At 31.9% G+C, this 26453-nt stretch overlaps 2 protein-coding genes across 3 annotated transcripts; one reads left to right on the top strand and one right to left on the bottom strand.

Moving 5' to 3' along the window:
- Window positions 1-6041: 6041 nt before the first annotated feature.
- Window positions 6042-19542, bottom strand: LOC149058742 (uncharacterized). Of its 2 annotated transcripts, none has more exons than XM_089221126.1 (20): window positions 19362-19542; window positions 14911-19291; window positions 14661-14793; window positions 14185-14393; window positions 13873-14091; window positions 13633-13796; window positions 13365-13543; window positions 12691-13064; window positions 11984-12099; window positions 11187-11417; window positions 10887-11109; window positions 10525-10799; window positions 10276-10452; window positions 9947-10197; window positions 9637-9881; window positions 9377-9527; window positions 8987-9285; window positions 8499-8640; window positions 8251-8384; window positions 6042-6323 (listed from the first exon to the last, which is right to left on the bottom strand). In XM_089221126.1, exons 2-20 carry the CDS (start codon window positions 15004-15006, stop codon window positions 6177-6179), a joined length of 3765 nt encoding a protein of 1254 aa, XP_089077252.1. In that variant the 5' UTR covers window positions 15007-19291; window positions 19362-19542; the 3' UTR covers window positions 6042-6176. The 2 variants fall into 2 exon arrangements, with proteins under 2 accessions (XP_089077252.1, XP_089077251.1); XM_089221125.1 differs by having other exon boundaries at window positions 8251-8408.
- Window positions 19543-22937: 3395 nt separating this feature from the next.
- Window positions 22938-24581, top strand: LOC107163917 (uncharacterized). Its single transcript, XM_015511549.2, has one exon. The coding sequence runs from the start codon at window positions 23087-23089 to the stop codon at window positions 24095-24097; it is 1011 nt and encodes a 336-aa protein (XP_015367035.2). The 5' UTR covers window positions 22938-23086; the 3' UTR covers window positions 24098-24581.
- Window positions 24582-26453: the final 1872 nt, after the last annotated feature.

The following is a 26453-nucleotide window of genomic DNA, read 5'->3' on the forward strand; positions in this document are numbered from 1 at the left end:
ACCGCCACACATTAACAACAACAAACCATACTCGAGATTTATATAGGCGTTTAAATTTTTATGGGTTTTCGCGTATATGGCCCCATGTTTGGATTACCTTATTTGTGAACGCAGTCTCCTGGAAGATCGGGGAAAAAAATGAACTCTAGTACTCTCGGGCCACGTCGACCATCCGTAATGGTAAAGTGGAGAACTGCTAAAAGCAGTATACATATCATAAAACACTTGTATGTTGTAGGTATGATTTACACAGCAATTTGCTGAACAAGCTCTTCACTTTTTTATTTTACGACGCGTTTATACAAATTATGAATTCTGCAGAATTTCATGCAGCTATATAACTGATTGGACAATATTATTTTTAAATACTTAGATTTTTATCACATTTAACTAGACATGGTGATGTCTTGTAGGGGGTGAATATCTTAGAGAGCAATGTGGGGATAAGCATGATTGGTAAATCATCTTGTATACGTGACTATAATATTATATTATATACGGTGTAATAATAATATAATACCATAATATTATGCACCTACGTATCGTATCTCGCCAAACATGTCATAAGAGTAGGGAAAAAAAGTAATAATAATCCAAACAACGACTTTCGACGTCCTCAGCGGGCGATCATACGGCACAGCGGTCGTAAAATATTCAAAACGTCGATTGAGCAGAAAAAAATTCTCTTCAGAATATTCATCGTTAGTTTTTTCAATTCAGACAAGGATTTTGTTTTCGGATGATACGGGAGCCCTTTCGTTGATTAATGCGAATGTTACGCTGTTACTAAATTTAACCGGAGAAATTGTACATATTTTGTTGTCATCTATTCAAAATCGTTTCTGGTTATAAAGTATTAATATTAATAATAATAATAAACGACTCGTGTTACGTCTTTATAAATTACACAATATCAGCTACTGTTTATAATAATCATCGATACATCATCGTTGCTATAGGTATTTCAATTTTAATTTTGAATTCTATTAGTATTACTTTACTTCGGTTAAAATCGATACACAATATCGCGTCCTTGGTGGAAGATTGCCGCTACAACTCTAAAAATGATGATATGTATAATTAGTGATACAACATAATTATACACATGTTTAGATTTTAATGGAAAATACATGATATTATCTAATAGTCACTCAGGGGCATTCTTTTAGAATTTTTAGTAGAATACAAAATAATTTATCGTATTTCAAAACTATAACACCATTTAAGCAACATTACTAACCGTAATAATTAGAAAATAATATTATTATAATGATAGTAGATGCTGAATTTTTTTCTCAATATTTAAGCAATTTCTTTATTTGGTATAGTTTGGTCTTTGGTGTGAATAGTGATGCGACTATGATTGCGTGCCATTCTTGGTATACATTTGTAATAATAGATTGAAAATCCCATCGCGTATTGAAAATTATATTATAAATAGGTAATAATGGAAAGTTTTAAGTCGTAACGAATATTTTTTTTTTTTACAATTAATCATCAAAACTCTTTAATAAAAAAAATTCATAATTTTGTTTAAACGTCTAATTTATCTTTAAAACTTGATTTTCATACGTCAATAAAAAGTTATTGAAAGCTTATATATATTTATATTAAATGCCGTGAAGTTTCTTTTATAAGAAAAACATAAAATGTTAAATGCAATTAGTTTGACATTTGGCTTGTGTAGTAGATTATTTTGGCTTTCCTATATTACTGTCAAATAAAATAATAATAGTTTAGATAGTTTTGTAATTCATAGTTGGGTAGGTAGTAGGGTATTTTGGCCATAATTAAGTTCGTAAAAAACTTATGTTTTTATGTATACTGTTAATTAGATATTTTAAACACAAAATAAATGATGACTGAAACATGCGCTGGCTTGTATAAATTATAATATTGCACCTAATCAAAATATTGTTACTACCGTGTATCGGTGTTAAGTTGAAAAATAACGTTGTATTATTGATAACCGAAGTAGAATAATATTATTCTATCGGCTACTACGGGTAAAACAATTATCTCGATGTATATAATGAATATATTTAAAACAAGTATATTATACATCTGATTATCGGTCAAAAAGGGGAAACTTGTCCAATTTTAATACCAAAAATAATATTTTACATAATTATAAGAGTATATGTTATAATATAAATATTTTAACAAGGTTGTAAATAATAATAATAATCATTATATCTGGTAAAAGTTCCGTTCATATTTTCCTTCACTATAATAAGCTGGGATTTTTGGGTGGTTTCTGCGAGTAAAAGTAGTAAGTACACAATGTCATAATCGTGTGAAGCTTCTGTAACTATAATAATAATTATAAAACTAGCTGAATAAAATACAATTTTACGTTACAATTTTATGAGCCCAAACGAACACTAGTTTATAATACTAATTGTGTATGTATATTGTATGTACCTATGTACGTGAATAGTATATAATATATTTGTGTATAGTATAACAATAAGCATTTCGTATATATTATGATGATCTCACGGCCGCGTATTTTTACGGGGAGAGTATATACTAGCTGTAATGAGTTTTTAGTGCGAGAATCACTTTGCAGGATTGAAGTTGGAGATATTATTAATAATATAACATAATATCAGAAGGGGTGACCATTGGATATATTATATTATTATATCAATGATATACCTTCGGTCTATGCACAACCCTTTTATTTCGAGCGTCGTTGTCATGGGGACAGAAAACACAAACCGAATGGCTCGGCTAAACTCTATTGTTACAATGTACACATAACGACTGTACTATATATGAACACTGTACTCTTACATGCAGTGTGTGTGTGTGAGCTTTACTCGATATTGACATATAGAAGCGGTCATCTTGTCTAAATACTTCGATTAAGTTCTGATCATCCCGACTAGAAGGTGTCGACATAAACGTACAAGTACTATTAGTATATCACTAGAACACTAAATCGTAGAAACAAAATAGTATATTATATATATATACTACCTATATATATATCCGCATACCGTGATATATACATAATGAACATTGTACATTATATATACAGAGGGCTTCACAATCGTCAACCACAATATGGACTTATAACGTTAGTATTTTATAGCGTTAAAATCACTAATATTCATTCCAATTTAACATCGAGTCATACTTACATGGTAACAGTATATAATATTATGTTGAAAACTCGACAGCAAAAATGTTGTTCAATTATTACCTATAGGTACCATAATTAAATAAGTAACAATTCGGTTCGAAAAAAAAATAGTATAAGCACATATCTTTAAGTAGAAAGTAAAGAATATGGATTTAAAGTGTTTTTATATCCAGTTTTAACTGTAGAAGACTCAATCAAATAAAATGTATTAAACAGACGAAAAAAATGAACTTCAAACCAATTATTTAAAAATATGTATAGAAATATGTAATTAGGTACTACTTTCCTCGGTATATAAACTATTTGAAAATTAAAGTAAAATAACTTGAACTTTCGTTTTGTCCTTGTACATCGAGTTACTTTAAATTGAATATAGATATATAACATAATATTATATAGATTACAGCAATACATGATAACATTATTTTCGTTATTAGAGATTCTAGGCTACTACTAAATAACGTAATTAATTCATTATTATTCTATTTGCTATTCTTCGTCTTACAAACGTACAATGAGCGATTATAAGCATCTACGGTTATTTATTTTGTGTGTAAATTTCACAAGTATCTACAATTTTTTTATCTAAGAAATACATATAAATTATAAATTCCAATTTACAATATAGTACTAACTTTTGACTTATAAAATAAACATAAATTCAATCAATATTATTTTTTGACTCATTTTGTTTTTAAACTTAAAGTTAAAACTTTATGTTATTGAAAAAAAATATACATTTTATTTTATGATTTATTGCTTAACTCAACGTGTTCAATGTCGTTGACCATCGTTTTTGTTACTTACCTATATGATTGGTATTTACTATTTTGATTATTATTGTAGGTACCTATAATAGGTTATTGATTTTTTTTAATTTAAATTATATTTATAATAATACATTTTTAAAGTTGAATTCTGTTCTAATAAAACGTAGGTATAAAAGTGTATAATATTAAATTTTTCAAACTGTACTTAATTTATATGACCCTTTTTTATTTTTTATTATGTATTAACATTTCAGTTTAATTTTTCATACAAAATTGAATTTGGTTTTTTCTTTTATCATCGGTGGAATTTACGTTATAAATCTGACCCTAAAATCAACTAGGTATCTGAAAATCGTTGGAATTTACTTGCAAAAAATCCGTTTTATAATTTTATATCTTTAAAATAAATTATAAATATACCTATGTCCTATACTATATAATTTATATATAGGGCATCTATAGTAGGCTTTTTTATTTTAAAACGGATTAATAAAAATGGAAAATATTATAATTTTAAAATGCATCGTTACTTGCTTGAAAGTTAAAATATCTTTACGTTTCTAAGATATAGAAAATACATGTAACGTCCGTTTAAATGCCTTTACCTAACACCCACTCCCATCCAGTAACTACCACTAAATGCATCTTTAATACATAGGTACATCATTCATACGTTTTGTATTCGATTTCATTGCTACAGTCTTAAATAATTCAAAGTGATCTCATCTTTATGAAGCATTAATGTAAATTACAATTTATTACATTGTACAGATTAATATTTTAATAAATTATGAAGGAATAATATTTTAAATAAACTGTACCTTACAAATATATAAAACAACAATATTATTACAGACACTTTCTATGCAGTCCAACGAACGAGAAACAAACAAATAAATAATAATAATGCACAATAGCCGTCGAGAACCATGCAGCGGATCTATGGAAATGGTGTGGATTTGAGAACAATACTATATCCGTTTTAATATTATTCTAATATTATATACGTCGATGTAGTATAGCTATGTGATCAAAATATCGTTACATGTAAATATTATAGCTGATTCATCGAAATTTGTGCCTAGGTAATAATATATTGTAGATATAACGTAGATACTGCTATATAGACGTGAAAACGATTTTATTACAAATCAAATCATCATCATAGTTTTTATTTAGTAAGATGTAATAATATTATTTCATAGAAATAAACACCTTATACATAATATTTTATTCTTACCTACTCTTGTATAATGCATTAATAATATATTGACGGACGCGAAGTTAAACACTCGCTGGTGTCACAGAAGCCCCGGAGGTCGTCGAAATTTTTTTATACAACAGTCGTAAATATTTCTTGTATACTCCCATGTGCAAAACGTACATTAACGACCCAATTCCACGTACACGCGTAAGTCTGTCGTTTAAGCACAACGACGGCGGCAAAAAAACGAAATTATGTCCACAATTCCAGAATGACATAATAATGTATGTTATCGTTATAATAATAATATGTAATAATATGGAGTACACCTTGACCTAAAGCTGATGCATCTGTGATGAACTACACAGTGGCGCGAAAAACGGGCACCTATTTTTAACTGCGTAGACAAAGACATACCTAGTCACACTTTTTCTCAACAATTTCATATTATGACATCTTTTTAAATTAGAACAATAAGCTTAAAATGTACCTCACAACTATAAATTATAATATCTAGATACAATTAAGCACTAATGTTACGTTGATTTGGATGCAAAAAATATTAATTATTTTTTTTTTTTTATTATTGGTACAGCATCAACATCATGGTTATTAGCTTAATATTAATTATTTATTGTACAGTTAGCGCTTAAACCGCTATAGTCGTTGGTTGTTATGCGTAATAATTACGGTATGTTAAAGAATAAATTTGAAAATATTTGCATCAAAAACAGCGTGTATTTGAATCTGTATTCTGTTTTCAAACAAACCGGTAAACTGTTTGAATAAAATTGATGTCAATGAATGCAATTAAAATCATAATATACATAGTATTATGAATATTAATAATATTTTGTTTTGAACCTGCAAGTATAGACTTAAACGTCGAGATGGGTTACATATTATACAATAAGCGTAGGTGCATGCAGGATTACTTGATATATTATTATTATCATATCAATACGATCACCGATACTCTTTCATCGTTGTGAAACCCACTGCTGCAGGGCAATAATTATTATACTCGTATGTAGGTATTAGTGGTATTCGCCTAGATAGTGACGAATTGACTGTTGAGTTCCTTAACTCGTTCCACGTCCCGGACGAATGCCGTTGCCCAGTCGACCATTTTCGATTTTTCAACGACACCGAACGTCTGGATTTCACCGAAACGTTCGCGGCAGAGTCTCGAAAACGCCTGCAGAAATATTAATAGTGATTAAGCGCAATCGTGTGAATACCTATACTGTGGTCTGTGGCCCAGAAGATCGTCTCCGATAGTGGATGCATATTTTTACACAATCAGCCATAATGCGGTGTGTATGATGATATATTTTAACATAGATAATATAGATATAATATAATATAGATATACCATAATATACCATTAACGTTTATTGCTTCACCGTAATAATAAATAATAATAATAATAATAACAATACGTGGTTAGTTTTACCTTGATCGCAATAATATTATGTTTTAATTGCAAGTGGAAAAAAGTCACACGGCTCGCGTGAAACGAAAAAACAAACACCGAAAATACCATGCAAATAGCTAGGTAGATATAACCGTCGTTCGTCATAACATTATTACCTATTATTATATCGAGACAATTTTCGTAAAAACCGCGAGAGAGTCTATTAAAACAAAAACACGAACAATGCCAGCACATCAAATATAATAATATATAGACGAGTAAAGCAATAACACGTTTTTGTTGCTCAATAACTTTATTTTCGAACACCGTCTGCTTTGTTTTCGGATCATACCACATTAATTTTCATTAATGAAAAGTATTTTTAGAACTAATGATTGTATATTCATCTTAATATTATGATGCTCTTACGCCGAAGGATATAAATTATTATTGCATATATATTAACGTGTACAACATACAAACATTACATCATCACTTATATATATAATATATGCAATTGCGTCCAATTAATATATTATGTGATATATTTTTTTCGAATGTATACCTATATATTATTTATATATGAATAAAAACACCTACTCGAGTGTCTTGCTCGTAAAAAAATATTATTTGCTACGGAGAATCGACAAAAATTGTATTTTTGTTTAGAACATTCAAAATTATGTCAAACGCTTACAGGCTGCAGACTCGGATCTTTTAGACAACCACGAGAAATGTCAACTGGCATTTCTAGTTATTCACCCGACGACGTACAAGGTTCGAAATCCGAAATGGAAGACAAGCATCATAGTTATATGCCCATAGCACATTCGCGTATATTATTGTTATTATTATTATCATTATTACAAGTCGACAAGTCATATCAGCCGCGTATAAATCATACACATGAACGGTGTGCGCAATAGACGTCATAGGCATAAACTGTAATAATTTCGCACAACAACAATTATGTGCACTGAGCAAAACAGTCCTCGGCATTTTAATAACATATATAACAGTCGAGGAAAATATGTAAGCACCACTATCCGGCACCACAACTCATTACCAACCATTACCGGCCTTATATATGATATTATGCAAACGCCCTTGCACGAGTTCAGCCAGTTTCCGGCCAAAAACACAACTATGACGTGTTGTACAATACTGAATTCGTGTGTATATATTACAATATCATATTACACTGAATATCATATATTATTATTACTATTATTATTAAAATATCTCCACAGTGGAATAATTATGCAACAAATTCGAACGCGTTGACATCGACTTCCTCAAAGTTACTGCTACACAATGCACATAATATTATTATGATAATAACTGCAATAATTAATAACGTGGCACTATAATATCATATAATTCGTCAGCGGTGGGTTTTCAAATGTTGAGCTCTGGAGTGAAACGGGAGCGGCGGTCTTGCTCCGTCGGGCAGACGATCGAGAACTTTAGGCACATATATTATACCATAAAGTTTAGTTGTTAGATATTTACAATTTACATATCATAGTAAATTACTGAAACGCATGAAAACTAAGAACGTCTAGTCATTTTTAAAACTAAAATTAAACTATAAATTCTAAATTCGTGTGCGTTCCCGAAAGTGTATGTATTGCTGATATGGGAGCAATAGCAATGATCTTGTAGGTTACCTAACTTTTTTTTTATTGTGTACGTCAATTGAACTCACTTGGACATTATTATTCCACAATTGACTATTATCTGGCCAAAAAATAGTGCCGGATTTCATCGGTAAATGTCTTTTCACGTTGCTGATGGCTTGTTCTAGGCCTTTAGATTCCGGCAAAGCATCATACCCGTGACCTGAAGAATATGCGATCTTTTCAACTGTTTAGGTATCAGGCATAAAGTCAAAAATAAACACGACAAGTATGGATATCGGCTCTTAAATATTATTCTAAAAGCGATATAACTCACTAGCTATGGCTGTTTTCGAATCGTCGACATTTTCCAGTAGTGTTTTGAGTTTCACATAACATTTTACGTACACCGTGGCTGCCGCCAAAACGTCTTTTGGGCACATCGCGTCGTAGTTTTTGTCAATTTTCTCGAGGTCGATCTAAGAGCACAGTGAAGACATGACGTGATATAGAACTATTGGGATGGGAGCGAGTCCATAGGCAATATATACATCGATATGTTTTCATTGACTTTCAACTATCTAAGTTAGTATAAGGTATAATAGGATATCTCTATATCTGATATGTTTGTGTTGTGGTTTTACTTTAAAAATCACTTATCACGGTGGTTATGATACCACACATTAATAACAAATACCTTATTATCACTTTGGTAACCATAGTATGCTCTTAGAGTACACTATTCAACAATACATGGTAGTTTATATTATCCCATCCATGTAAATGTTATCAATGGGTAAAATGTCTAAAAAAAGATCCATTTACCACGATTCGGTCACAAGTGCCCAACAACGTATCTACGCACTCGGCATTAAACTTCTGAAAGTCAGCCATCAGCGACTCCAATCTCCAGGTGTTACGAGGATGGCCGTGTGATGGTTTCAATTTAAAGTGAAACTCTTGGCGGGTAGTCTTCAGTTGTTTTCGAACCGTCTCAGTATCCAATCGATACGCAGTCGACGTCTTTTCAAGACTGGCCACCGATTCCTCATGGTATGTCGCCAGCACGATGTTTTTGAACTGGCATTCCATCGCATAAAGTTCAGTCGTTAAATCAAAAAACTCTGAAAAACACTCCGCCTGATATAGTAGTCCGGTATCACTATAACTTATATTATAGCAATCATATTATATAATCAACGAGTTTGATCAAACCTGATAGTTTGTATATCCAAATTAACTCTGACTGTAGTGCAATGGCCCTACTGTTTTTCACAGCTTCAATCATGATTTCCGCGTATAACATCATCGTATTTGGTTCCTCGTCAATCCAAGTGTTAACGGACGATTCAGTCATCGCCAAGTCCTAAAATGACGCTTAAATTTGCAATTCAAAACTAGCCAAATTAATAATATGTATATGTAACTGCAAGAGTTACGTCCAGTCACTATAGGTACTTTGTTAAAAAATTTACCGCAGCGTTAATTTGCGATTCCGATACATAATGAAATATCGCTGAGTAGACGTTTTTCAAAAACCTAGGTCCGTCTGTTACGGTATCGGCGTCGTAATTGAAAACGGTTTTGCAATAGTCATAAAATTTAAGTTTTCCTCTTGTAAACGTATGTTTCGAGTTCGTAGCAATGTTTGACGACAAGAACACCACCTCGGATTTCGTGTTCCATATCGATTTTTTGACATTATATTTAAGCAGTGTTTCTTTAAAACGAAATTCATATACATCATTTTCGCATTTTTATTCTGTTACCCATATAATTTCTTACGTATGTGATTGTATGATTCTACTACAAAATCGATAAAAGCATTTGTCTCCAACAATATTTCTGACCAACATTTTGATAACTTTACAACGTCATTATTCTCAAATGTTTTTTTAGCAATATTGAATTTTGTGTGTAGAGAATCCAACATTTTTTCTAAATTTAAAATTTCTTGGCTCACGGTGACATTAAGAAGTTTGTAAATTGAGTAATATTTCTGTTTGAATACTTTTTTGTCAAGTTCAATCTCAACTCTAAAATTGGTAAATCAGAAAATTAAAGGACAATCAAAATAAGCAGTTTTAATTATTATTAGTGATAAAAATAGGTACGGTTTTATCAATTCAAGAAGCTTCGTTTTGATTTCATTTACGGATTCAAAACTATTTGCTTTTAATTTCTCTAATATTGAGGTTTGCTTGTGAAGGATGTTATGGTTAAATTTTTTTAACATATCGATAGTATTTACAGCTTCTTTGTGTCCATAATTTCCGCCTTCTGGGAACATTCTATAAAAACATTTAAATAGATTTTTGAATTAAATCAACTTTTATCGTGAAGGATAAAAATTATAAATTTACTTAATAGACTTCATAAATTCCAAAGTTGAAACTTCTATCGCTTGGTACTTGGACTCAATATCGTTATTAAGTGATTTATATTTATCATTTATTTCACTAGCCACCAAATATATTTGATATTTTAATTCTTTTATTGCTTCAGTTAGCTCAGTTATCGATAATTCGTTTTTATTTAACTTGTCGACATTCTTATTTATATATGTTTTTTTTAAATCAAATTCCTTGAACAGTTTATCTGTCTTATGTTTTGAGTCCTTAATCGTTTCTAGAGCTGTCTATATGGTTTATTTTTTTTATTTTTCTATTTTTTTTATTAGTCTAATTGTAAAATATATGTGACAATTAACATTTTCTGAACTTACTTTCATGTGCGCCGCGAAAAGATTTTTGTGTTGTTCAATTTCGTCAATTCTATTCTTTGTGAACATTTCTTGTACTTTAATAATCCGGAGTTGGAGTATGTGTTCCGCAACGTAACATTTTGCATCTATAACCTGTTCTAACAAACTGGTCCACGGCAGTTCATTTTTCATTAAATCCACTGATTTTAATTCCAATATAAACACCCACAACCGTTCATAAATACTAAACGAACGAAAAAAAAAAATTCAATCAACATAATGCAACTTTATATTTTATTTATTTTAATACTAGATACTTACGTATGCTGAAAATGGTTCACGTTAGTTTCAAAAGAAGTAATCGCTGCTTTGATGGACGTTGACCATTTATTGTCTTGCATAGCGTCATTAAATTTTGGCAATGGTTTAAAACTCTCCGGAAACAATTTGATGATTACTTCAACTTCCTTTCTAATCACGTCTATTTCTGTCGAAATTAGATCAATGTAGTCTGATATGACCTCCATCTCAAGATTTCGATTGACTTGTATCCTTTATATTATGCAGTGTTGTAAGATATGTTTAAGTAAAATTATTCAAATCAAATAAATTTTTTTCCACATTTGTTATCTAGTGTTTCAATTTATTGTATTTTAAATACTTATTATTATAGCGATGATTATTTTGGGTGATTAACTAAGTTGAAATTGAACAAAAATCGTTATGTTAATGACACGTGTTGCTTATAACTTCTAAATAACAAAATTCATGCAATTGAATTATTAGTTATATTGTCGCCTTCTGTAACCTGTATGGGTTTAGGTTATAAGAACGAATGACATGTGAACGTTTTAAACAAAACATGTTACCTTTATTATAGGTACCTACTTGTGAGTAAAATTGTTAATTTAAAAAAATATATATATATGAAATAGTTAAATATAGTATACTAAATTAATTTAATTTAATTATTTTTGTACTTGAGTCACATTACCCTAATTACAACTATAAAAAAACTACATTAATTTCCATTTAAAGAAAACATTTTTTTATGTATATATTTTCCAATGTAAGGTGGACAGAGTTACCATTAAAATATATTTTGAAAATAAATATACCTGTCTTTAATAATATTTAGTGCGTTAATGCATTTGAGTTCAAATTTTTTAACGTCAATCTCGTCAGACGATTGAACTAGCGCGTTCAACTCCACGTTAAAACTGTCTTCTAACATCTGCATGAATAAAATATCAAAATCAATATAATATTATTATATTTTATACATACTTATAGTGGTGTAACTGGGTAGAAATCAAATACTGAAAAATAATTTGTTCACCAAAATCGAAACCATAACATAACATAACATAACTTGTTACACAAGATATCTTAAAACAGTTAAAACTCATTTAATGGCTTAGAAGCAAATTGTGGGTAAGTATAATATATCTAAAATTAGTCATAACTAACAAACTTTTTTGAAGAATTATATGAGATGATAATTCTGTTCTTAATCATAATTTAAGAAATAATATTATTTGATTATTTTTGTAACCCAGATAATACGTTGACAATACCCGTAAATATTATACAGACAGGGTCTATAAGAGAAACGAGAAATTAATTTAATTTATGAAATAATTTAAGAAAACAAATATTTTTATCCTATAAAATACGTATAGCCAATGCATTCATTATTTAAATATTAGAAGATTTATAACTTTCAAAAATTTCAGTTGGAGAAATGATCCTCCGCAATTACGTCTCTACATATTAAGTATTTTAATAAAATAATTTTATACAGATTTTTTAATATAAAAGGTACCTGTGACTCTGAATCGTTGGTCTTAAACTTCGTATCCAGGGCCACAAAAAAGATATCTCTAACTTTCATAAAACGTCCCGAGTAACTGTAGATTATTTCTATAACCGGGCTAAGTATCGCAGAAATTTGGTTAAAGATGTTTTTAACGTCACTCAAAAGCAACTGGACTTCCAAAGTTGTTTTAATTTTTTCCTGTTGCAAATTCTTTGTTTCTGTCACTATTTCATCGTTAATCATCGTGGATTCTCCGGGACTGAGAAATTCATCCGAACCTATAACGGTGTTATCAAACTCTGCCAAGGTTCTCGCCAAAAGCAATTGAATCATCTCAAACCCTTCGATTTGTAGTTTTATTACGTTTTCATTTATTTCGTCTGAGAATCATAATAAACATAACAATAATATTCGGCGATCCTAACACATCGACAAGAGGCATTTGTTAGTAAAATTCACTTTTTTATTATTTTAAATTTACTCGTAAAGACAGTTAGTTAAAAAAAATATGCAATATTTAATAATTATTAAATTAATAATATTTGATCCAAAATATATTTTAATTTACAATTTTTTTAACCACGTTAAAAATCTGTTTTCTTAAAAAATGTTAGTGTTAAAGAAAAAAATATATCCGTTTTTGGAAAATGATTCAGAAAACGCAAGTCTTAGTCTCTTACCAATTTTTTTCGAATGAATTTCTAACGAATCTGAACATTTCAAAACGAATGCAATGTCCACTTTATTTTCCGACATTCGCATTAAATTATCAAATAATTCATTTAAATCATTCAAAAAATGAATCAAAATAGGTTGAGCGTATATAACTGTATCTGATATAATTGTCTTAGAAACGGTTCTAAAATTTTGTATTGATAAAATAATATAAAATATAAAATAAAATAGTCGGTTATCTAAAAAAAAAAAGTTATGACTGAGTTTACGCACATTAACTTTTCTTTAAAACCTTCTCCAATGTTTTTTTTAATTTTTGCTTTGATTCCGTAGGCTCTGAGTATAAAATCCTGATGAAGAGTACCGCTCCACTGTACTAGTTTATATCGCAAGTCTTCGTATGTCCGAAAATTTCCTAATTTTATGGTGTTGTAGTTCTGACGTTGACAAATAAATAATATTACTCAACACTCTATGTTCTATAAACTGTTTATTACATTATAATTATTATACTTTAAGATATTTTTCGTACAGCCGCTCGAAAGAGTCTTCTGAAAGTTGTTTAACGTCTAACATGTGATGTTGATAACAATCCTTAATTAACGCCGTTCTTTCCTTTTCAAAGTCGTGCAGTACGTCCATAAAACTTTTAATGATCCGATTACGTTCATTTATCAAATCGTTCACGACTATAAAATATTTTTGCAACGAATCAAATCGAATAAATTTGTCCTAGAACACGATTATAATAACATATATATTTCGTTCAAATTTTACACTGCAACTAGGTACACTAAAAAATTTATTTTTCATTATAAGATTTACCGACTCCAGGTCTTCGAGAATATGGGATAACGAATTATCTATAACGATCAGCGATTCGTCCAACGCCCGAGAAGCTTCCAATATTCGACGTTCAATTTTGTCGTTGATCGATTGAAATTGATTTTCAACGATTTTGATTTGTTTATTGACCCGTTCTGTGTTCCTGGCTATTGCCCTATTGACAGCCTCGCTGATATCGTGATTTGGCTCTACACCGATATCGTCATATCAATTACCAATACAGTTCATTTTTCGTATTAATTATTAATATTAATATAAACAATAACACCCATATATTTTATACACATTAATATAAAATTTCCACAACAAATAAAAATAGAAATGACGTGTCATGGAAATGAATATTTTTTTTTTTTAAATTTAGTACTATTTAATTTTTTATTGTTTTCTATTGTTAAATGTGTTGTGCAAACTAAAAGCCAATTTTACCTAATATCAAAAACCACGTTTATTACCGATTCGAGTTTTAAGATTTTGTACGATTAGAATCTCCTCGTCTCTTTCGGACAACGAAATGATCGGACATCCGACAGCCGGCTTGGTCTTATTCTTGTTTTCATGAAAACGAACACCAGAATCAACACAGGACTGAACACAAAATAGTTCAAGTTAAGTACACGTAAAATAAAGACGAGAGCAGTTCTCAATCTATACATCATTATTTATTTTGGCGATAATATAATAATGTCGTTACTCCGTGCTCACTTGGGTTCGGTTTGAACTCGTTTTAGTCGATAAAAACGACGAAAAACTGTTACTCGTAGTCGTCGTCCTAGTCCTAGACGTTGCATTGGTCGACATATTTTCTAGTTTCTACGTTAATCACAATATATAGTCCGTAAAGGCTATAGAGCACAGAAATATTACTGCCGGACAACATACGCGAGGTGATGGTATGAAAAAATACCGGTTGTTTGATTGTCATAACGACTCTGGCACATATTTTTTTAGATATTGTCTCGTGCAGTTTGTGGACGACGATTTATTATAACAATATGATATTATTATATGAACACGATTTGTCTGAGTTTTTTTTTTTTTTGACGGCCACCACTGTTGATGGCAGTGTATTTATTTTCGATAGAGACCCGTCTTTAACTGATTTCGTCCGTTCTCAATTAAATTATTATTATATTTTAAGTTTTCGAAAAAAAAACAAATTTTCTCATCCAATAAAATAATACATACTCGTAAATTGAGGTAGTTAAGTATATTTATATTTTACGAACAAATCTAATTTTTCTATTTTATCGTACCTACCAAATGTTTTACTACTTAATTTTTTATAAATTATTATAGTCGAATGTAGAATACTTTTCTAAGGCATGCTTATGTATATAAAATATATGTGAACAGTGATAACGGGAACAAACATATTTTGCAAATGAGTGGATTTGTAGTGGACCAAATGTTTTGTAGTGTAACTATCTTTAACTCGTTTAAGCTTTAATACGTTTGGGATTTATTAAAATAAAAGAACGTATTTGTTAATAATTAAATTATATAGACTCAGAGTTGCTATGCCAATTATTATTCATATAATTGTTTGTTATATCATATTGTCTACTTAAAACGTACTATAACTTTAATTTAAAATATATTATTATTTTTAAAACATAAATGGACTCGGAAGTTGCAGTTTCCTAAATGGATCACTACGTATAATATATACATTATATATATATATATATATAATGTAATATAAAATATAATGGTCATCGGCCTATTATATAGACGCGCCACCGCTTATTAACACTGACAACCGGTAACGCCCGGTCTGCGGCGTTTATTTATTAGTCCTTTATGACCGACAATCGCGGGTGGAGCGAGATAAAGTCCGCACTTTATATACGGTGGCGCGGCCGTGTATCGACAACGATGAAGAGTGAATGGGGAGGTGGGTAAGGCTGACGGGAAAAAATATCCAAAGCTTGTGCTCAAAGCACTGGCCATAAAAACGGACTTTTCGTAAAACACGCAAAGCGTTTTGAAAAATATGATTTCGTGTGATAGCACCTGGAAAAATCGACCTCAATCGCGCATTAAATAGGACCTACTTAAATGGGATGTGCAGCAATATTAAAGTGGTTTGAGACAAAGGAAAATACGAACGAACGAATGAAAATAATATGTATCACACAATAGATCACATTTTAAATATGACATCATTAAAACTGTACATAATATTATAATATTATAATTATCATTGTTTGAAATCTCCGTGAAAATAGACGATGATATTATACAGAATTGTCACATCCTATACATACGTTATTTTTGTACACAACAAGATTAATCATTTGTGTCTATATATAGAACGTGGTGTTTCATAGTATGATATACATTATTATTTTTAAAAAGAAATTATATGTACCTACAGTATATAATATTATTATTATTATTATTATTATTAGATATGCGCACACATATGTTTCCCGTAACCAGGAAATGATCGTTCTCGTATTATAATAGTCGAATGCAATCTCGTCGAACCTTGTGAAATATAATTCAGTTCGAGCTAATTTACCATTATAATAATAATAATTTAATATGGAAGCCAGAAGGGCATGGTAAAGCGATCTGGTGCAAGGTTAACTCGAAATTTTATTTTTAGGGTTGCAGTGCCACGCCTAACCAGACTTGCATATTATTATGGCAGTCAGGTCGAAAAATGACGTTTATAATCACGTAGATATTTATGGAGATAAAGATAGATTATAATGTTTTATTACTCGGAGCAGCTAAATATATATATTATACCTAGGTATAATATAGAGATAACAATTATTTTTTTATTTTTTATTTTATTTTTTAATTATCCCGCGGCAACTAAGGCCATTAGGAAGAGGGTAGTACTGTAGGTTCTTATGGAATTGTAGGTTGGTTTTACACGTAGGTGAGAGTTTTTGGCAGAATTTCTGTTGGGGCACTCGTAGGTTTCTGCCATGCCCCGGAGTGGGCACTTGTTCTCCGGACACCGTGACTTGCCTGGAGAAAAATGCCGCCCGATAGTCGAGGATCGAACCCGGTCCGGCTGAGCCACAGCCGATGCGGTAGACCACTCGGCCACCTCGTCCCCCCATAACTTTATTGTAGGTTATATATTTTACACTTACGATTGTAACATACATTAGATGCCGTGATCTAGAATAATATTAAATATATTATTAATGATGCAGCCGTAGTCATACCGATTTGTTTTGTGTGCAAGTAATTAAAATGCTCTAGAAATTAGTATAAACACTATAAACGAACGTATGACTGATGAAATCGAAACGGCTGTAAATATCATAAACATGAGAAATTACATGTGTATCGAACCCGTTTCCCTGCAATAAATATGGTATTTATATTACTAATGTAATATAGTATATTTTAGTATTTTTTTTTTCTTGTGCAATCTTGAATGATTAATACAGAGCTATATTTTAATTTTAAATCAGGCTTTATATAAATAAATAAAAATACCTATTACTGCAGTTGTACCTACTACTGCACAATAATATTAGTTAATATGAATTATTGCGCATCGTACAGGGAAAGCAGAACCAAAAATACTAAAAGTGATAAACGGTTAGGCCACAAAACTCGTTCCAAATCCGAAAGATGAACTTTTGGTTGATCGATCGGACAGATCGTTTGGCCGTTTGGGATACCTATCTAATTCAATAATATTATTGGCCGTGGGATAAATATGCATACCTATCCGTTGTTGTCTCCGTAACCACTTACATATTGTAATGTAATAATATTATATATTAATATTATACTATATTACACACGTTTTAACCTACATAATATAGCCTGATATTTAGAGTGTACTGAAACGTGAAATGTTTGGACAAATTATTATTGTTGTTAGATTTAATCTGTATAAAATATTATACAATGTGTCCCGGAGGAAGTGACCGGCCGATATCCTATGGATATTATGATACAAGTTAAGTTGTGGAAAACGACCATTTGAATGAGGTCTCGATCTATTTTATTTTTTTAGTCACCTAACTATCAGAAAATTGACTTCTTTGACGAAACTGAACTTACCGCACATTTGCTGATGCTTCCTCTGCAGAAGTTTTCAACTTTTTATAACATTTTTTTAAGCTGTTTTAGTGTGCTATCAACTAACGTAAAAACATTCAGTCAGAAATATACAAACTATTTATATCAAACTAAAAAAAAAAATTAATATTTTTAAAGTATTTGAGTCTTAAAAAACAAAAGAGCTGTCTTCCCTTTTAAAAGATTTTTTCTATAACTTAAGGTAGACTATCAAATTATTTCGATGCCGGCCAGTCACTTCCCCCTGGGACACATTGTATTATAATAACGCGCGGCACAGTTATCTCGTGAGTGTTATCGAAAGTGATTTTTCTCTCTCTTTGAACGGCGTTCTGCGAATAAATTGGCGATGGGTATTCCCGAGAAAGAAACCCGTCGCTCTTGCGTCGTATATTCAGCCCACAATATTCTATTTTGTGAATAAATAAATCTTAAGAGACGCGTATTATAAAAAAGAGTGTAATGTACAATATGCCGGAACATTACGTACCCGGACCTACCACGCTGGTAATCTCGTGGCACACGCGCACACGCACACCGCACTAGGTTCGATTGGAGGAGTTAGACAAAATAAAAATTAATATCTTTTCCCCCGGCCGATCTTGCACATAACATAATACTTTAACATCTGCGAAATGCATATTACAACCGTCGTACATGTTATTATATTATATGAACTAAACTAACGAGAATAACGACTACAATTGAAGACCTAGTTGGATATAGTGGCGTTGAAAAAAAAAAAAAAATCCCCCAAAAACAGTCTCGTGTATTGTGCAATGCCGTTCCTCGAAAATATAGAAAAAAAATAATAATCAATACAATATAATAGTTGTTATTAACACGTTGATTAGAATAATATAAATTCAATCAATATTTCAGCAGAGTTTAAAGTGTATACTTACAGTATTAATAAGAATACTAATTATATTTATACTCATTATGATAAAAATTTTAAATATTTCGGTTTTATATTTCAAGGCCGTATATAATATCTTCACAAGAAACATTGTTCTAAATTGACCTATAAAATAAAATTTAAGTTAATACCAAGTGTTTAAAATAATATTGAACAAGTTGCATGAAAAACATACCTATTACGGCGATTTCTTTTCTGTCTTTATTAAATAATAATCCAATTGGCTTTTAAAATATGACCTTTCACCATCAGAGTGTAATAGGTAAGTGTATCATTAACACGCATGATCCCAACTTTTTGACAACATTTTTGTTCTTATAATATGGAAACGATTTAAACTCGACACATAATTCTAATGAGATATTTTAACAACGTTAATAACTGAGGTTTTGTCACGAAAAGTATCGCATACGTGATATAGAACGCGCAATATTATAATACGCATTCAGAGATTATTTGACGCGAACCAATCGCAGTTCTGTGACGCTGAAATCTATGAAACGTTATAGATATGCCCGTATGGGTATGGTGGAGGTCAAAACACAACGAAAAGTTTTATAATTTCTTATATTATAACTATCATTATTGTTACGATACGATTTTCGTCATAACACGTTTTTAATTTTGTTTCGTAGGTGCACATTACCAAATAATAATAATAATATCAAACGCGTTGTTTTTCGATGAAATTCGAAAATATGATTTTATTTCGTCGGAATCGCTTTTGAGCAATATAATATATCGTCGTATAACACAATAATATGATACCTATAATATACCATAATACCTATTATAGCTAGGTGGTGGTCTTTGCACAACTATAATAGTGGTCTTTGTTTCGAGAAACAGCGGTGAAAAAGCATACTGCGCGTTCCGTTTCGACATTTTGAAATAACAAAAAAATATATATCACAATTATAATAATTATAATAATACGTTTCTGGATATTTTGGTGAAAAATAAAACGAGCATAAGCGCAATACCAAATCATATTGTATACCTATAATAAAAATAATAATAATAGAATAATAGAACGTCGTTGCCAGCTGTCGAATGCACATAATATAAATTATAATAATATATTATCCGTAGGTATAACAAACGTGGTGAACTTGCGGTCATAGTTGACTACCATGAATAGGTATCGTAGGTATATACACTCCAGATAAGTACCTACATATATCTAGTCAATTGGTTCTGCAGTTTATCTCAAACGCGTCTGACCTGCGAGCGAAACGCCCACGCGCTGAGACTACGACGCGTACCTACTGCTACCGCGTTTGATGTGTCCCCGTGGCATACCTGCATATGGGTAACGTGCAACAAGCACCTGCGGTATAAATAACATAATGCACTGGTACGGGTACACGGTCGATCACGTTTTTGAAAATTTAGAAATATTCCGAATTTCAACAGCACGCGCAATGTAGGTACCTACTCGTAAAAGTCGTGACCCGCGAGCACTCGATATCGGAACGTAGTTCAGCAACGTTTTTGGGGTTTTATTTTTTATAAATCATAATATGCCTGTATTTCATTAATTTTTATTTTTGAATGTGAACAAGCGCACAAACTTTTTTTTTTTAACACATTCAGTATTATGCGAGTTTTAATCATATTCTCGTCGATTTCATATAAGTACCTAATTTTTTTTTTGTGGTTACTTTATATAATTTATATTATATTTAACGAGTTTCAAATAATTTATTTTTATTATATTATGTACAATAGATACCTACACATAGCTGATGATAATTACGATATTGTAAGAGTTCAACAAATTCGGTTTATGTTATGTATCTATGCTAGTATTATCTAATTTTTAAAATACGAGTACAATAAATTATATCTAATCCGAAAAATCTAGATTATTTTTCAATAATTTCGATTAATTGTAAATTTCACGTGATGGGTATTCATATCGATATAATTGATACTAATAAATTATATCATGCGTCTTAATAAACTAAGTACGTGGTTATTTTGATAGGTAATCACTACCTAATCAATATAACATTATGCCAATTTACAATTTAGAAAGTCACTAAAATATACCAATAATTAATAAAGCAATTAATATTACGACGACACGATAATAAATTAATTGCCTACGATTTAATAGGCTTGTACTTTTAATTTCAATTGAATTAGCGCGTGAACATATATTTAAATTAGAACGAACATTATAATAGTATCGTGCAAGATATATTCAGAATACGTTTTATAATATTTTTACTATTTTTTCATTGCCGAATGGTATTCAAACCATCGTTTTATTACATCGCTAGACCATAGACGAATGACATAATATATATATATATGTATATTTACAACATTTTAATATTTTATTCAACTACTGTCGCTGGGATTCGTCAAATAGTTGAGATTATTTCTCTTCTTTCAGAATTGCTTTTTTTTTTTTTAAATCATTGAGTTATTCGTTTTATTTATAATATACAATTATATAACATCTAGTCGTACTTATTTTCCAAAAATAATAAATGCCATTCATATATCGGTATTTACATTTTTACAAATTTATTTCATTGCATAATATTGTTGGATTGAATGCAGAACAAAATGCGTGGACCAAATATTTAATAGACAGGGGAAACGATAAAAAACACTCAGTATATAGTACAAATTATATAAGTATTCAAAAAAATAATCGTAATTTTTTATTTTTTTTCCCATTAGACTTTAAATAGTTAAAAATAATTTAAATAATTCATATGGCCAATGTAAAAATAATATATTTTATAGGTGATTAATATTGTAAGATCAGGTTAATATTACACAGCTTAATTATGCCGGACATATACTATTAATGTACTAGAATCGACGAACAATAAAATATCATATAAATTATAGCTATATAATGTATAATACCTGCGTATAATATAGGTGTTATATAATAATTGATTTTAATCGGAATTTCATAATTATTCGTATGGGTACCTATTTCTCCGTTTCGTTTAGATCATTAAAACGATTCCAATAGACAACTGCTGCAGCTATTTCAAACAAATAAGAACATAAAAGTAAAAAAAAAGTTATAATTTAAACACGCGAGTGCGACGTGACATTTTGAAATCGTATCGATCGTTATACAAGTCGTAGTGACTAGTGCCTATCTTTCGAATACAAGTATTATTATAGTACAATAAAGCCGTCGATAAAATGCAATGAATATCCGAGAGCAAACATATCACAAATTCACAACTACCTCTCGGGGTGATAAAAATATGAGAAGCACTGTGGATTAAAAATCGATAGTAGGACGGTAAGTTTCAGTGACAATATTATAATATGATACGAATATTTTGTTATTTGAATTACAACTAAGCATAATAATCGTGATCGACGACACGCGCAGAAGGACGACCCAGCAAACGCGGGGACCCCAAGTATTTGTCAACATTCGTTTCCTGGTGGAATGCGTTACTCGTGAAAAACAAAAAAATGTGTACAATTTATAATTATTATGATAATGATATTATTATTATGATATTTAAATGTAATAAATGCATCATCGGCGGTGGCGGTCGTCGTTGCGTAATTGCGTAATGTCGTGCACGGACCTCGGCACAGAACCGGCCGGCGGTCTATAGAAAGTAGGTCTGACGAGGCGGCGGCTTCGTGTCCTCTTCACCGCCTACCCTCGATCGGCGGATTCGCGCCGCGAACCGTCTCGGGGTAGGGGCGACCAGGACCACTTCCTTTTTCGGGCGACGGACACTACAAAACCAGCGGGTCCTGGTGATCAATGGTCAGTCGTCGGTCACCACTGTTCAACAAACTATCACACTTGCAACAACCAAAGCAGCTGAAACAGATCGCAATCGCACGAAACGGCTGATAATAATAATATTATCACATCGTCCGCCACCTGTTAGCACGATGAAGGGTTTGTTGTACGCGGTTTGCGCGCTCGGTTTGTGCGCTCACGCGTTCGCCGGCGAAGAAGCAAAGAAGGCAGAGGAACCTAAGGCAGCGGTGGCTGCAGACTCCAGCAAGGGCAAGAGGCATCTCTCGTCATTCGGTTACGGCGGTTATGAATTGGACGGCGGTTACGAATCATACGGCAGCGCCGGTTACGGAAGCGCCGCTTACGGTTACGCCGCTCATGACATCGGTTACCACGGTCACGGTCAATTGTTGTCCAAGACCATCGTCAAGGAAGTCGGACACCCATACCCCGTGCCCGTCGAGAAACACGTGCCATACCCCGTCAAGGTAGCAGTGCCCGTTGACCGCCCGTACCCAGTCCATGTACCGCGCCCATACGCCGTGCACGTCGAGAAACCCGTGCCATACGCAGTCAAAGTGCCCGTGCCACAGCCGTACGCCGTCTACAAGGAGGTACCATACCCAGTCAAGGTGCCAGTCGACAGGCCATACACCGTCCATGTGCCAAAGCCGTACCAAGTGGTCGTCGAGAAGCACGTTCCATACCCAGTAGAGAAGCACGTCCCATACCCAGTCAAGGTTCCAGTTGACCGCCCATACCCAGTCCACGTACCCGTCGAGAAGCACGTCCCGTACCCAGTCGAGAAGCACGTCCCATACCCAGTCCACGTACCCGTCGACCGCCCGTACCCAGTGACAGTCGAGAAGCACGTCCCATACCCAGTCGACAAGCCCGTCCCATACCCAGTCGAAAAGCACGTACCATACCCAGTCAAGGTGCCCGTCAAGGTCGAAGTGCCAGTACCATACGAAGTTCCAAGCCACGATGAATACCACGGTAGCAACGCATACGAAAGCAGCTCATATGGAAACTCTTACGGACCATCATACAGCAGCTCTTCATACAGTAACTCTTACGGACCATCATCCTACAGCAGTGCCTCTTACGGACCATCTCACGGATCGTCATCCTACGGATCGTCTCACGGCAGCTCGTACTGATTTCAAAAGCTCCAGTCATAATATATTTTGTAGGTTAGGTTACCATGTTACGCCACGTTCGCGACCAAAGCCATTCGCGACTGTCGGTGACAGCACCACAAACGAAACAATCAAAATCTAGGTATATTTTTTTTAGTTAAGTGACATCACGATCAATATCCTACCATCAGTATAGTAGTATAAAATATATACATCAACATTATGCCATTATTTGTCTGTTAACATAATAGATCTCAAAGTACAGAGTTGTGTATCAACTTTTTGGGTCGTTGCAATATAATATTATGTTTTTGACTGCAAGCGTTCAATTTTAATATGTGTTTTTTTTACGAATTTCATTGTATAAATAGTTTTTAAAATATGTATTTCAACATCAAGCACAACATATTATACAAAAATATTATATATTATTCATATATATATATATATATATATATATATTATATTGTGAAGCATTCGAAATAAATTGTTTTCGTGTACTTTATATTACCTATGTTTGATTATTTTATACATTATCCTATTTGAGTCCATGTATGTATTCAAAGTCAAAAAAATAGTCAACGTTGATCATGAAAAAATATGATTCTCTTTGAATTTTTTTTTCTCTTAAAAATCAATCAACTGTGTGTAAAATGGTTATTTAACGAATAGCAGTCTGCCTGTAATAAAATACAATAGTTAAGCTCTGCTCGTAAAATAAAAATTATGATAAATCATAACAAACGCGTGATTAATATTCTAGTTGGTAAATTATAATTTATTAATTATTTAAAAACATATATTATGTTATTATAATTACTTAAATGACAACATTTACTACAGAAACAATAAATTTTACTATAAACTTAAAATGTATCTAAAAAATCCACTGCAGTCTTGTGGTATTTAATATACATTATATTATATACAGAACCGTACTATATTAAAAACACACTCTTAAAATTATAAATAATATCAAAGGTTTCCATTAAAGTTTCACAAGTAGACATCGGCATTGGTAGATTTGCATAAGGATTAGTAGTCAAATCCGTCATAAAATACTTTGTGTACCGTAGGATGCCGCAGCGAACTTTCTGCGAAACTTTTGTTACGTAAACCAAATGTTGTTGTACAACACTATACTATATACAGTGTAACGTTTTTGAAAACTTTGCAAGAGTGTTAGGTACGCGATAAATTTCTAATGAACCGAATAAACCGAGTGTACTTTGAATACATCAAATCACTTCAAAATAATAATATATGCGTGTTGTTCGAGGATAAGTGTTTTGTGCTTAAGGATAGTTTCGTCATCGTTATAATATTATTATTATTATTTTTATCGTCACTGCGCTGTTGTCAGGAAAACGAAGGCGGCGAGGTTCCAAATTCGAACACGTGTCCCAACGATAGGAGGCATAATGCGTTGGTATATAACATAATAATATTATATAATGATGAATAAAAAAAAAATCCTGCCTACCATAATAGTTATAGTACCTATGTTATATGTTTCGGCGGAGATTTAACCCTTTTCGCAGCAGCAGACTACCACGCTGCACCGTTTAGTGTGTACCAAAACAAAAACTTCTCGTGAACAAAGAATATACTGCACATAGTCCTGCTGATGTAAAAAACGGGCACCTGCCGATGGGTAGCACCTAATACCCATTTAAATACACAGGTAATCATTGTAATCATAACAATAATAATGGTACGCCCCACGTCGTCCGAAGGTCTCTCGCACTGAACACCGTTTTTTTTCTTTCACGAGCGAAAACAACAAATTGATCCGACGACGGGAATCATTAATTTTTAATAATATAGTGATTTTTTCTTTTTTAATAACGTAATACACGTTTACCAATGCCTATACCTTATACAGTACACATAGTATGTGCACAGAGTAATGAAGTACCTACACACACACACACACACACATATATATAATATACATATATATTATGTATTTATTTGTGTGTGTATAGATAATGATTATATAGTGCAGAGCGTTTGAATTCGATTCGCCTGTCGTAAAACGAACGGACGAACGGAGCTCGCTTAAAATGTGAACAATCTAAAACACGCGATTCTAATCTCAAACATCGTTACGCGGCTCGTCGATGGAAAAAATAAAATACCGAGAAATAATAAAAAATAGAAGAAATACATAAATCACTTACGCGCCGAACGATTCGGTCGTTTTCGAGTAATTTGACCGGTGCGACCTTGTCCTAGATGGCTGGCCGGGTTTGCGGTCGACCGCGATTTTTCGTTCAATCTACGTAATACCCGACTGACATAAAATATTCGAAAGAGGAGAGCGCGTAGGTATACATTATACTACATATTATTACTACACTATAACAGCTGATGG

This window comes from Diuraphis noxia, unplaced genomic scaffold (genome assembly GCF_037042655.1).
Source record: "Diuraphis noxia isolate RWA-SAM2 unplaced genomic scaffold, SU_Dnox_SAM2 contig0002, whole genome shotgun sequence".
Classification (NCBI taxonomy): Eukaryota; Metazoa; Arthropoda; class Insecta; order Hemiptera; family Aphididae; genus Diuraphis; species Diuraphis noxia.